Raw genomic sequence first — 13,473 nt, forward strand, 5'->3', positions numbered from 1 at the left:
CCTAGGGATCTACATGGTACATTTTTGTATTTTTAATTTGTTTTATACCTAGAGTCCAAAGTTTTTCTGCCATATCCAATAATTTATGGTAGGCTTCACAATTTTATGTTTTTCTCCTTAGGTTTACCTGTAGTTTAACATTCAAAGTATGGTTGTGGTACAGAATACCTCAACAGGCTTATATTAAAAATGCCCTTTAAAATTCCAAAGCTTTGAACTAAAAGCAGTATCTCAAGAAGTTTTCATGGAAAGTTCATCTCAGTTGGTTCAATTCAGCTACACTTAGATGCACCTTTTCAAATAATAGAAAAAAAGTGTAAAGGGGTCAGATCCAATCAATACAGTTGTTCAAACAGAATTCCAGTCACTGTGATGTGTGTACATTTTGTGCTTTTCCTTTGTACTGTTCCACTATGAAGAAAGGTTGCTTTTGCTAGCATAGCAATAAAAGTCTTAGCCTTTTGAATACAGCCAACTAACCAATGGGAATGTTTACCAGGTGTGGAAATATATAGCAATTTTTCATGTCTTTCCTCTGCATGTCTCTTTCTTTTTATAACTACGCAATCCACACATCTACTACACAAGCAAATGCTTTAAAATACCCAAAGACAGACATAAATCAGAGAAGTGAAGCTTCAGAACGTACCTCATTAGTTTGTTTTTTTGTTTTGTTTTTATTTTTGAGACTTAGAAATCAACTAAGTAAATAGCATGAGTTGAAAATAAAGCTGTATGCAATATCTAAAAGATGCCAATAAGCATTATATTGTATATAGATTCATAACAGCAATCCTTGAGCAGATTTCAGCCATTTAAATCAACTTTACTCAGGCTTTGTCATTTTTTTAAACAGTAAAGGTTTGGTAATATTTTTATGAACTTGTAGGTGGCAAAGCCATATATAACAATATTCTGCACACAAACCAGATTTTCTAGAAAAAAGTCCACTAAACTAATATGACGGGTGAAAAAAATCTCTCCAATACAGCTTGCTCCTTGTGGGTGTTTCTGGCTGTCCTGGATTAAATTAGTTTTAGTGTTTATCACCACTATTACTCTCCATTCTCTCGAAGAGCTGGAGTTAATCCAGTGTGGACAATGTCATCACCAAAACTCCCTAGCAGCCTGCCACACAAATGCAAAACTAGAGCAACGGGAAGGAAAATAAACAAAAGGAGCACCCATTCAATTTAAAAAAATGGAGACTAATGACAGGTCTGAGGATTACAAGGCTGAGGGTGTTGTGAATTTGTAACCTGTCATCAGGGCAACCACTTTGTAATGTAACAAACTAAAAACACACATGGGTGAAAGGAAGAAAGATAAGAGTCTTTAGAGTAAAAAACATTGAATTTTTGCTTGGTGTAAAAACTATACAGATTAATTACAAATTAGTTCCTCCAAAAGAAAAACAGATACTATTTGTCTAATATTTTTAATCAAAATGAAAAAAACCCTCTTTTTATTCCAACTATTTTATGACTTGAAATTGAACATTGTCTGATTAAAAGATACCACTGTGAATACATCATAATTTTCTAGCTTTGATGCTAGTGATAGGTGCTGTACAAGTACATAGATAAGACTGTTTTGGTGAATAAATGCAAAATGAAATTGAAAAAAGAAAACCACCACACAGAGTGGTCACCAGATAACTCATTAGCATATCTATATTTAAATAAGGGCTTTGAAAAAAAGTGTCATACTTGGGGATATTTTTTTTCCAAAATATGGGATTAATTATGGACATATAAATTGCTTGATTTGTCTCAGACCAAAAGTTTTCAAGGTCAGTTTATTACTCAAAACATTAATGGTATGTGTGTTAAGTGTGAAATTCTTTCATCTCAGATAAAGCTCAAGTAAGCAGGTTGTGTGTGAATGATGTACACGGCAGGGTAGGAGAATATGAATAGTCTCATCACAACCTGTAGAGCACCTGCACAACTACTATGACAATCAGCTGTGCTTCTCTCCACCTGCCCAACACCCACCCAAAAGACAACAGACAAGTGGAATTTTTGGTCAGTGGGTTTAAGTACTGTAGTTCATGAACCCACTGGCTGCACCCCCTCCCCACAGCATAGCCCACACACTTCCCCCTTCTGCATCAACAACATTTTTTTTTACAGAACCATGACACATCACAAATCCCTGAGGGTTCCTTTACTTTTCAGGCCATGCATATCCCCACAAATGGGACAAGGGTTTTATAAGCATGTCAGCTTTGCGTTTCCTGTTCACACATTTGAAGTCAACTATTCACTTAAACTCTGTGAAGTTCACAATGTCAATACTGAACCACAGAAATATCTCGATTTTCTTTTTTTAAAAGTTATTGACTGTTTGTTCCCTTCACTCTATTGTATTAAGTAGTTCAAGTTTAAGAAAGACAAGAACTAAAAACCTCCAGTAGTCTGTATCAAACCCATGTCATTTGAAGGCACTGTCATAGTACAAATTGACTCTTGCCTGCTATTATAGAAGTCTTAAATTCCAGTTGGTTTCCAGACATTTTATTTGGTTAATGTGTGTCCATACGTTGCACAAGCAACCGCATGATGTTTACAGGATTAGAGATGGGGAGTGGCAGTTTTTGCACACACAATATGTAAATTACTCTAGCTACTTTAATTTCATACCATACCAAGTGTCAAGAATTTGGCAGTTGAGAAAACTGTAAAATAGGAAAGATCAACATTTAGGTTCCAATTCAGGAAAGCCTGTACTTACGTGCTTTCCTGAATAGAGATGGACTTAAGTATGTATTTAAGAGCCGTCCTAAGTTCAGCACTTGGTACACAGGAGGCCTGATTCAATTCCTATATAAGTAAATGGAAAAACTCCCATGGACAGCAATGGGCTTGGGTCAGAACCAGGGAAAACAAAATGTAATTAACGGGGATTTTAAAAACAATGTTGAAAATGATCAACAGGACAGCTGACAAGACAAAAGCAGTAGAAGTGTTATGTTAATATTTTAATCTGTACATACACCATTTTCCCCAAACTGTTACATTTTATTTAAATTAACATTTTCTTGCAAAATATTCATTTAATTTCTTTTCAAACATTTTTTATAAAGGCAAAAATAAAAATTTTATTTTGGCAAAATGTTATGAAGCTGACTCTGGCAGTATTGAGTTAGTGAAAAATAGACTGCATTTTCTAAATATATTTCTTAAGAATAGCTTCTGAGTATCGTAAAAATACAATATGAATTTTTATTTTATGCATTTTAAACAAATGTGAAGCTCAATCCATGTAGTTTCTTTTTAAACCCATTATCTGAATGCAGCAAAGAAACAGAAGTTAAAAGTCTCGCAAAACACAGCACAGTATTTGTGAATCATTCCTCTCTTAGCACTGGACTCAACTAAAAATTACACAGTATTGTGCGATTTTTGCATGCCTTACACTGAAAGTGTACACATACTTTTTTCAAGTAAAGAAGCAACAGCAATTTATTTAAACTCATTTTCTTCATATGTAAGTGGCCAACTCTTCACCCTATACCCAAGCAAAACATCAGACTTGAAAGTTTTGGCAAAATTAAGCACCAGTTAAATTTACATACAAAATTAGCAAGTGCCACATTACATTATTTCTGTTGTTTCCAGGATAATGCAATACATCACATATTGCTTTTTAATTAAAACAAATATATATATATATTTACTAGTAAAATCACACATTCTATTAACATTTTATTGCTTACTTCACACAGTAGAATTAAAATATCTTTTACTTCCCAGTCCTCTTAATTTAAGAAAATTTTTGTAGCTTCTTGTCAATGCCAACACACTGGGTACTGATATTTGAAAATTAACTACATGGAATTAAAAAATGTACAGGAGTTAGCAGCTGAGTGCCATAATTTTGTTCATTGTGTACAAACATGATGGTTACTAACATTTAGAAATGCAAGCTGAGTCCTTTGCTATTTCTTATTTAAAGGGCACGAGAGTGATCAATTTTGCCAAAAAAGAAGAAAATTCTCAATAAGCTTCTCACTTGAGTTAGTTTTACCCAAATGCCATGATGTGCTTCCAAGATTATTTGATTTACATTTTGTAAAGTCCGTGTAAGCAGTTTTTTTTTTTAAAATGAACTCAGCCCTCGATTTAAAAAATCTAAAATATATTCTGTTTCTAAAAATACATCAGTATTTTACAGAGTATCTTAAAAGTGCCATTTATTTATATAAAAAGTCTGAACTAAAACAATGCCAAACTAAAATGATTTGAATTTATTTGTTTTTCATAGAAAATCCCTCTATTATTCTCTGAATTTGTTTTTGAAAAATTATGAGATCAGCTGATGAGTATCTTCAGAGAAGCTGGTGTAATGAAGACATTCTTTCTTCCACACTCTGGCATCAGATGGTTGTTGGGTTGTATCTTATGTCAATGTTCAGTTACTGCTTTGGCTGGTATGAATTAAAACAAAATGCAGTCAAATACGGTAGGGTATGCTGATGCCAACCAGTACACATTTTCAGAAAAACATGATTTTGTATTGCAGTCCTCAGTAAGATAGGATGGATAATTAATAGATATTTAAAATTGTATGACCAATTATTACTTGATGCCATTGAAATTCTGGAAGATGTCCACTGATCTAGAAGAATCGTTGTGCCCCTAATGTAATGGCTAAAATTACTAGATTCTTTCCTTAACGCTCTCCCTTAAAGTGAACTTTGGATGTGAGTTTTTGGAATAGTTCCCTAATACAAGTTCACTGTTGGTATCTGGGGACGGTGCTTTATTTTTTGCACTCTTTTGAAAAGTTCAAGGCCAGATTCTGATACTCTTTACTTGTGGAAAAACACCTCACTCCATGCGTAATCCGCTTTGATTTAAATGGGACTACTAGAAGAGTCAGGTGCCATTCAGTTTGAGCAAGGGTGGTGGAATCAGGCCGGCCAAATCAGAAAGTGAACTAGGCAGACATTAGTCCACTTCCATCACGTTCCCCTGCTGCTCTGAGTGATGTCAGAACAACTTTACAGCTGTCAGTCTATCACAGGAGTCGGCAACCTTTCAGAAGTGCTGTGCCAAATCTTCATTTATTCACTCTAATTTCAGGTTTCGTGTGCCAGTCATACATTTTAACGTTTTTAGAAGGTCTCTTTCTATAAGTCTATAATATAGAACTAAACTATTGTTGTATGTAAAGTAAATAAGGTTTTAAAAATGTTTAAGAAGCTTCATTTAAAATTAAATTAAAATGCAGAGCCCCCAGACCGGTGGCCAGGACCCGGGCAGTGTGAGTGCCACTGAAAATCAGCTCGTGTGTCGTTTTGGCACGTGTGCCATAGATTGCCTAACCCTGGTCTATCATTTGTGATATGCTTTTCTGAAGGCAAGTCACCTTTTACGATCTTAAGGTCTAATACTGCAGCCATTCTGAACAGAACTCCTATTGACATAAACTGATGTGTGCACAGTATTGGGCCTTTCTAGAGCTTATCTAAGTATGCAGATTTCTTAACTCTGAGAAGTGCTGATCTCAAAAGTTCTCCAAAACCAAAACCATGGTAGCCAGAGACGAACTCTTTTAAAAGATGTTCAGTCACACTTACTACTAAACTTATTTCATGTATTTTTATACAATAGTATGAGAGAAAACTAGCCCATCTGAAAGCAGAAAGACAAGAATGAATTAATAGTAAATTCTGGAGGTACAGTGGGTGCCAAATTGGGATAATGTCAGTATTATGATATGTTTAACTATTGGTAAGTATTTCCCATTTTAAGTATAGGGAATAATGCAAATACCATTGAAATGTGCAGTAAATGTTCATTTTTAATGGTGGTGCAATAAATGTCCTTTTTAAAAATGGTGCCCACGATACTTGCAGCTAAGAACTAAACTAAATGAAGGGAAAACATCATCATTCCATTAATATAATAATTTAATGGAAAAACATTGAATGCATGGCAGCAGTCAAACAAACTACTGTAAGGTTAATTACACAAGGCCAGCTTGTCTCAAACTAATCTTTAATTTTAGTTTCTACAAAAATGCACCTGTTTGTCCCCACAAAATTGCATGCAGACCCCAAACTGCCTGTTTACAAGGGTTCCTGTTTTTGCAGGTATGGTGCTCAACAGAGATGTGTGCCACTTTGCAGGTGAAAACACATGCACACATTTTCAATAGTGGAAGTTGTTGCTGAAAATGTGGCCCCAAATTTGCCAATAGCATTGACATTTTAGTTTTTCTTTTGCCACACTAAGATGATCAAAATAACCTTTACTTATTTTTAACCAACAGCAATCACCTTAAAGGCTTTTGCAAGCTTATGTATTAGTTCATAAGCAGCAATATTTGCTGACTGAGAACAGATTCTTCTGATTGCTGAAAACTGCATGCATGCATTAATTTGGATAAATTTTACATTATTGTAGTAAAAAGTGTTAGTTTTTGACAAAGTTAAAGCAAAGATGTAATGACAAATTAGACATGCAAAGAGCAGTTAGTTCTTACTTTTAAGGTGTTTAGACAAATGTGTAGTGAAATCCATTGCTTAAGGGGGAGTGAGGTGGCTGTGGTACAGAAGGTGAGGGTGCTTTAGATGGGTAGGTCAACTGGTGAGCTAGAAGGGATCACACACAGGAATTAGGTAGCATAATTAAACATACATATTGCAACAGAGCCACCTTAACTATCTAACTACTACATAATAAGGAAACACTGCACCAGATTAGTAATGCAATGGGGTGTTAAAATTAATTTAGGTACATGGAAAACACTATTTAACAATATATCCACCTGTTGTTTCTGTATCGTTCAGTCACATTAAAAGCAGAAATGGTTTATTTCCACAACACACAAACAAAATAAGGAAAACCCATATTAATATGAATCTCACTGGAACAACATGGCAAAAAACACTGATTTACACCAGTCAAACTGTACACAAAATCTGAAATCCCAGGATAGCACAGATACTGTACTTGTTAGTCCAGTTTCATAACTTGACTGAAGTTACTTTCTGCCCATTTATACCAGTGGAAGATGTACAGCAAATAGGAAGGTGAAAAAATAGTTTACAACAAAATAAATATAATTTATAGCTTAAGTAATAAATTATGTGAGAAGTCAAATATCTTTTTAAGGCCTCAGCTTGAGGCATACTCCGAGAATAATGTATGCTCATTACTAAAATATAAGGCTTTTTCTATATACAATGCACAGAAATAGTGTTATAATAGAGGATATGAAATCCTGATTTGTTGGCATAATATTAAAGACCCAAATGATTTCTATGCTAAGCTCTGCCTTTACAATTTTGGAGGGGAAAGGGTGCAAAAGGCTATATGAGAAGTGGCTTTTTGATACTTGATCTCTCAGATTTCGTCCCATGATTTATAGATTGACGAGAGATTCATTTTCAGGAGTACGGGAACCTTGCTGTTGAAGGTTGTGGCTTGTGTGGGTATCAGCAGCTCACATTTTATATTACCATTTATTATTTTAAAGCATCCTAGAGTATGCTAGATGATCACTAAAAGCATAACTTGGAAAAATTTCAGAAACAAACCTTACAGTAAAATTATACAAGACAGTCTTTATACTAAATCTAGGCATTTAGGGTAGGATTTTCAGAAGTGCTCAGAATGAGCCTAACTGTTCCCAGAGGATTTTACCATTGACATCCCTGGAGCAAGATTAGGCCAGCAATGAGAGTCTTTGAAAACCCCACCCTTAAATATAGACCTAGAAAATAGAACAAACATGAACAGATATCCAACTGTGCAAAGAAGTAAGAAAAAATCCTGTGGTGCTCTTTTTAACTGGTCATGTCCAATCAGACATCATCAATTCCTGAAGGCTCAAACACCTAAATCATTTTCATTCTGAAAAGTATCAGAGGGGTAGCCGTGTTAGTCTGGTTCTGTAAAAGCAGCAAAGAATCCTGTGGCACCTTATAGACTAACAGACGTTTTGCAGCATGAGCTTTCGTGGGTGAATACCCACTTCTTCGGATGCAAGACTTTCATTCTGAAAGAATATATTGTCATTACTTTTACTAACTCTTGCTATTTTTTTTAAATTCATTAACGTTAGCTCTGGATTAAGGGTTACTGAAAGGTGAACCCATAGCAATCTGTTATAGAAGAGGAATATTTTGGTCCCCATCATGTGGATGCAGGGATCAACTTATGTGGCTCTCCTTACAGGATTGAGCCCTTAAATGGTAAAAGAAAGAAAGAAAGAAAGAAAACAGAACAGAGAAAAGAGAAAGAGAAAAAAAGGAAAGACTATTGATAGTTGAAATAAGTTTTTCAGGCAGCATTTAAGATGTTCTAGGGAATATATACAATAAATGTTTGTGGGAATTTTGTTTTCCTGAATTTCTAACAATTTTGTTGGCACCCACATAAGCCCTACTTTTTCAGTTTGATATAAAAGAAGTTAAACTGTAATAATAAAAATCTAACAGCTATTTTTGTGGGCTAGGCATTTGATCTCCAGTGATCTTATGATTTAGTGCATTTACAATGTCTCCCCCCTTCCACACAAGCACTCATTCTTCTCAGATGGGGGGAGAATGTGTCATAGTTCCTACATCCTTTCTAACCTATGAGCAATTTCACCCTTTCACGGAAATGGAGACGTTAGGTCTTTGTATTCAGTTTTTAGTGTTTTGTTTGTTTGTTTTAACTGAATGGCCCTTTTATTGCCATGCATCCAGGTGCTGTCTTTCCTCCTCAATGAATCATCCTATCCTTCCAAGTCAGTTGCCATGAAGACATCTTTCCTGAAGCAAAGACGATGTAACATATAGCTTCCTCTTAAACTACATACAAAATCTCTCCAAAGAGTCAAAACACATAACCCCCAAAATATCATTTCCCCCTAAAAAAAAAAAAATCAGCCTCCCCTCAAGGTTTGCTGCCACTGGGTCTTTGAATACATAGCCACATTCAATAAAAGGAAACAGTGTTTTTTTCTATGGATGAACATTATATGTCCAGTTATTGAAATCATCTATCTTAAATGCAGTGGTCTTCAGTGCTTGGATGGCAAGTGTCATTCATACTGACTATTTCAGATGAGAAACGTGTTTTTCCCCCATCAGGGTTGAAATTATTTCCATTATTCCAATTCTCCACTGGAAGAGTTGGCAGTGGCAATTACAAATGAATATTCAAATACTTGGAACAACAACTATTAACATGGTCACTGTTCTATTTGATACAGCTCTACTGACATTTTCTAAGTTAACAAATATTTCAAATGTCATGAAAGCAAGAGTGCAGTTCCCATTTTCAGCAATGACACACACTATAAAGAACCCACTGTCATCACCAGGCAAAGAGGATCCTTGCCTGGTTGGTCTGATCACTAAACTTGTTCATGAGACAGGAACATACAGTGAGCCAATTTTGCAATATCTTCTTCAGCATTTTAAGAGCATAGTAGTGATTATAGTTAAAGTTGCAGGTGATTTTCTGTTATCCCAGTCACTGAACCCCTTTAATTTCTCTTTAAAAAAAGAGAAGCTTTTCTGGCCTGGCGTTTTTCTTGTTTAGCCGCAGCTCAGTTGATGTATTTACTTTTCTTTAGCAATATACAAAGATGTTTAACAAGCATGTGATGGGTTACTTGAAAGTTTCAAATACTGTGTCCTTTGGCAAGGTTCAGCAGTGACAGTATCGATCAACATCCCAAACAAATGTCAGTGCTCTGTTTCCCTTTAACCAACTTCTCTCTGCATTTTTTACATTCACAGTAATGTTTTAAATAAGTGTAGAAAGCTATTCTGGCACTTCAAAAGGCAAAGTATTGTAATTTAGGCTACTCAGTAATGGCTATGTAACAGTTTCGAGGTCATGGGATTAAAATCTCAAATACGATGGGCTAGATGTATCAGTGCCATCTATAACAACAGCAGGCTTTCAGCTTCATAATCATAACCAGAGAGCTATTTCCTTTTCTTTTTACACCAGGCCAAATTTTCAAAGCCAATCCTCAAGCCTCTCTAGTTTGGTATCTGTAGAATTTGGTATCTGCTGTTTGATTCTGAATTTTAAATAAGACTGGCAATAGAATTGTATCATAGTGGCAACATCTGTATACAGTGCAGTTCAGCCGACAACCATATAGACTCTTAAAAGTAGGTAGCAATAAGAATAAGAACACATTTGTCACTGCCATTAGTTTTTGGAAATAACGGAGCATTACCTGCTACTTCCTTGCTTCGCTGAGAGGCTTCAGAAGCCAAAGCGTATGATATGGTAATGATGCGTTCCTGCTCCTGCAGCTGTGAATCTAAATCAACTGAGTTGTGTTTGGCCTGAGCAACAGCAGGCTGTAGGTTGTGCTTACTAGTGGGAAAGTGAAAAAAACATCATTAACATCTACAAACATACAGAAAATCCATGGTGCAGCACAGAACAAAGCTTAGTTATCACACAGATATCACACTCCAGACTTTTGTAAAATGCTTTACAAAACAGTGATTTAGATACACTGACAATGTAGTGACTTCAGTATATACCACAAACAAATAATGTAGTCATTATATCTCCTGCAATAACTCATGCACAGCGTCAAATGCATCTGAAAGCCCTTTGTTGAAAACAGGTTTGTTTACATGAAAGCAATATGAAAAATGAGTGGCTTTTCTTTGAAGTTAGTGAGGATACTTGTTAGCGCTAAGAGAAAGAGGCACAACCTAGTGACCTACAGGTGCTCTCTCTTCAAACAGATTATAAACGACATGGCAGGCACTGATGATAAACGCTTTATGCTGAAAGTTTCAACTGCATCAATATGAGCAAGTCAGCAAGTTCTTTGAAAATCTGTGTCTAAAAGGGGTAGTATAGTGGATAGAAAATGGTGTTCTAACCCCAGCTCTGACATGGACTTTCTGCCTTTGGGCAAATCACAACCTCTCGATGCCTCAGTTTACCTACTATATCTACCTAAAAGACATTTTGTCAGGATTCACTAATGCTTTTAAACACTCAGACATACAAGTAAAAGTCATTATTAGGACACTAGTAGCTGTAGCCCATGCAGTTACATGGCTGTAACTGATAAAGTCACATGTATATAAAGGATGAAAATGGCTAAGAATTGAACAACAGACTACAAATCCCAGTGATGATTGAACCTGGTGATATTCTGAACAAAATTAGGTCTCGACCATGCTTATAGCTGTTTTCACAGTTTCACACTGACTCAGTGGATATTCTAGGCTACAGAGTGACGTTCAGGGTTATTCTGTGTGTGGATTATGTTGTGTGGGGATTGTGTTCTGCTGGGAGAGTTGTGTGGATTTGTGCAGGTGGTGAATGAGGAATGTGTGCTTTTGTGTATCCTAGGTGTGTTGCTGTGTGGGTGGTTATGTTGATTTGTGTCTAGGTGGGATTGAGCTGGGAGATTTGTGCAGATGGCAAATGAAGGGTGTGTTCTATAGTGAAGGATGGGGGGGGAAGGACAGCTCAGTGGTTTGAGCAGTGATCTGCTAAACCCCAGGTTGTGAGTTCAATCCTTGAGGGGGGCATTTAGGGATCTGGGGCAAAAAATCTGTCTGGGGATTGGTCCTGCTTTGAGCAGGGTGTTGGACTAGATGACCTCCTGAGGTCCCTTCCAACCCTGATATTCTATAATAATATGTTTTTGGAACTTTTGGTTGTGCTGTGTGGATGGTGAGTGAGAGGTACATGCTGCTGTGATGGGGTTATTGTGTAAGCTGGTTGTGTTATGTGGGTAGTTGTGTCGATTTGTGTCTGGGGGGTTGTGCTTTGAGATTTATGCAAGTGGCAACTGGGCCAATTAATCCACCACCAGTGCAATCTCCCTCATACAACCAATGAAACGGTAGCATGCAAGTTAGCAGTAGAATAAGGGTAGTGATTGGTTGAGGTACCTCTGATATCACAATGATCTAGGACAGTGTTTCTCAAACTGGGGTCCCCAAGGATACCCCAGGGGTCCGCAGGACTGCTGATCAACTCCTCCACCTCCCTCCCAGCGCCGCCTGCACGCTAAAAGTCCAGCGGTGCAGCAGGGCAAAGGCAGGCTTCCTACCTGCCCCAGCTCTGCGCCGCTCCCGGAAGCAGCTAATATGTCCCTGAGCCCCCTGCGGCCAATGGGAGCTGTGGGGGCGGTGTCTGCAGGCAGGGGCAGCACGTGGAGGGGCCCTGACCCCCGCTCCTAGGAGCAGCTGCCAGAGGGATGTGCACCCAAACTCCTTATCTCCCAGAGCCTCCCCCCCAACCCACTCCTGCACCCCAACCCTCTGCCCCAGCCCAGAGCCTGCACCCCAGACCCAAACTCCCTCCCAGAGCTCACACCCCTCACCCCCTCCTGCACCCAAACTCCCTCTCAGAGCCCACACTCCCTCCTGCACCCCAACCCCCTGCCCCAGCAAGGTGAAAGTGAGGGAGAGTGAGGGAGGGTGGATGGAGTGAGTGGGGGTGGGGCCTTGGAGAAGGGGCAGGGCAAAGGCTGAATGGGGGAAGAGAGGGGATTGGGTGTCCCCAAAAAATTTCAAATAAAAATGAGAGTCCTCAGGTTGCTACAGTTTGAGAACCTCTTGGCATGATATAGATACATGCCTTACCATAGCTGAGCACCGCACAAGTGTAATTCGTAAAGTCAAAGTGGCTGAGAATTTAAAAATTGGACAGTAACAGACCACAAAACCCAGTGATGATTCTGATGACATTCTGAACAAAAACAGCTTTCAACCATGCTTGTAGCTGTTTCCATCACTTCTGACTTCTTGTACAGATATTTTAAGGCTTCACAGTGACGCACACAGTGACATGCTTGGAATTTTATAGATAATCCCTCCTCCTATATTGTTTGGATACACATATCACTCTCTAAAAGCAGCAAAGAGTCCTGTGGTACCTTATAGACTAACAGACGTTTTGGAGCATGAGCTTTCGTGGGTGAATATGCTATGCATCCGACGAAGTGGGTATTCACCCACGAAAGCTCATGCTCCAAAACGTCTGTTAGTCAATAAGGTGCCACAGGACTCTTTGCTGCTTTTACAGATCCAGACTAACATGGCTACCCCTCTGATACTTGATATCCCTCTCTGAGTATTAAGTGTATTTATCATGTATATTACATCTGTATATTTTTCATAAAAGTTACATAATACATTGTACCTTGGTTTAATATCACCACTGGATCTGAAACAGTCTGTGGTATAGAGTTGTTTAAGATTAAAAAGAAAGGAGGGATTATAAAAAAAATCTGACCTAGACCTGGTAAGAATATTCTTTATCTTTTCTGCATTACGGTGTCTTGCAGCTAATTCTTCTGAACTGAGAGGTTCTTCAGGGTCCAGGTCAACGTAGCGTTCTGGAATTGCCACCTTTTCAGGTTTTGACAACTATGGAAAAAGAGAGAGACCATAACTTCTGATACCTAGGACTTCAAAAACTCAAAGGTATAGCGATTCTCCACTAGACATATTAACCCAAATGGGAA

General features: G+C 37.7%; 1 protein-coding gene across 5 annotated transcripts in view; it reads right to left on the reverse strand.

The window, feature by feature from the left end:
* Positions 1-2,970: 2,970 nt before the first annotated feature.
* PLEKHA7 (pleckstrin homology domain containing A7) overlaps positions 2,971-13,473 on the reverse strand; it is a 370,306-nt gene continuing 359,803 nt past the window's right edge. For 4 of the 5 annotated variants that reach the window (XM_045015322.1, XM_045015323.1, XM_045015326.1 and 1 more), the window contains 4 exons: positions 13,242-13,375; positions 10,201-10,343; positions 6,496-6,604; positions 2,971-4,432 (listed from right to left, as the gene is read on the reverse strand). In XM_045015322.1, coding sequence (XP_044871257.1) covers positions 6,507-6,604; positions 10,201-10,343; positions 13,242-13,375 — 375 coding nt within the window. In that variant the 3' untranslated portion in view covers positions 2,971-4,432; positions 6,496-6,506. The remainder of the gene's footprint in view (positions 4,433-6,495; positions 6,605-10,200; positions 10,344-13,241; positions 13,376-13,473) is intronic. The other variant, XM_045015324.1, reaches the window with a different exon arrangement.

The sequence above is a fragment of the Mauremys mutica genome, chromosome 4 (genome assembly GCF_020497125.1).
Source record: "Mauremys mutica isolate MM-2020 ecotype Southern chromosome 4, ASM2049712v1, whole genome shotgun sequence".
Classification (NCBI taxonomy): Eukaryota; Metazoa; Chordata; order Testudines; family Geoemydidae; genus Mauremys; species Mauremys mutica.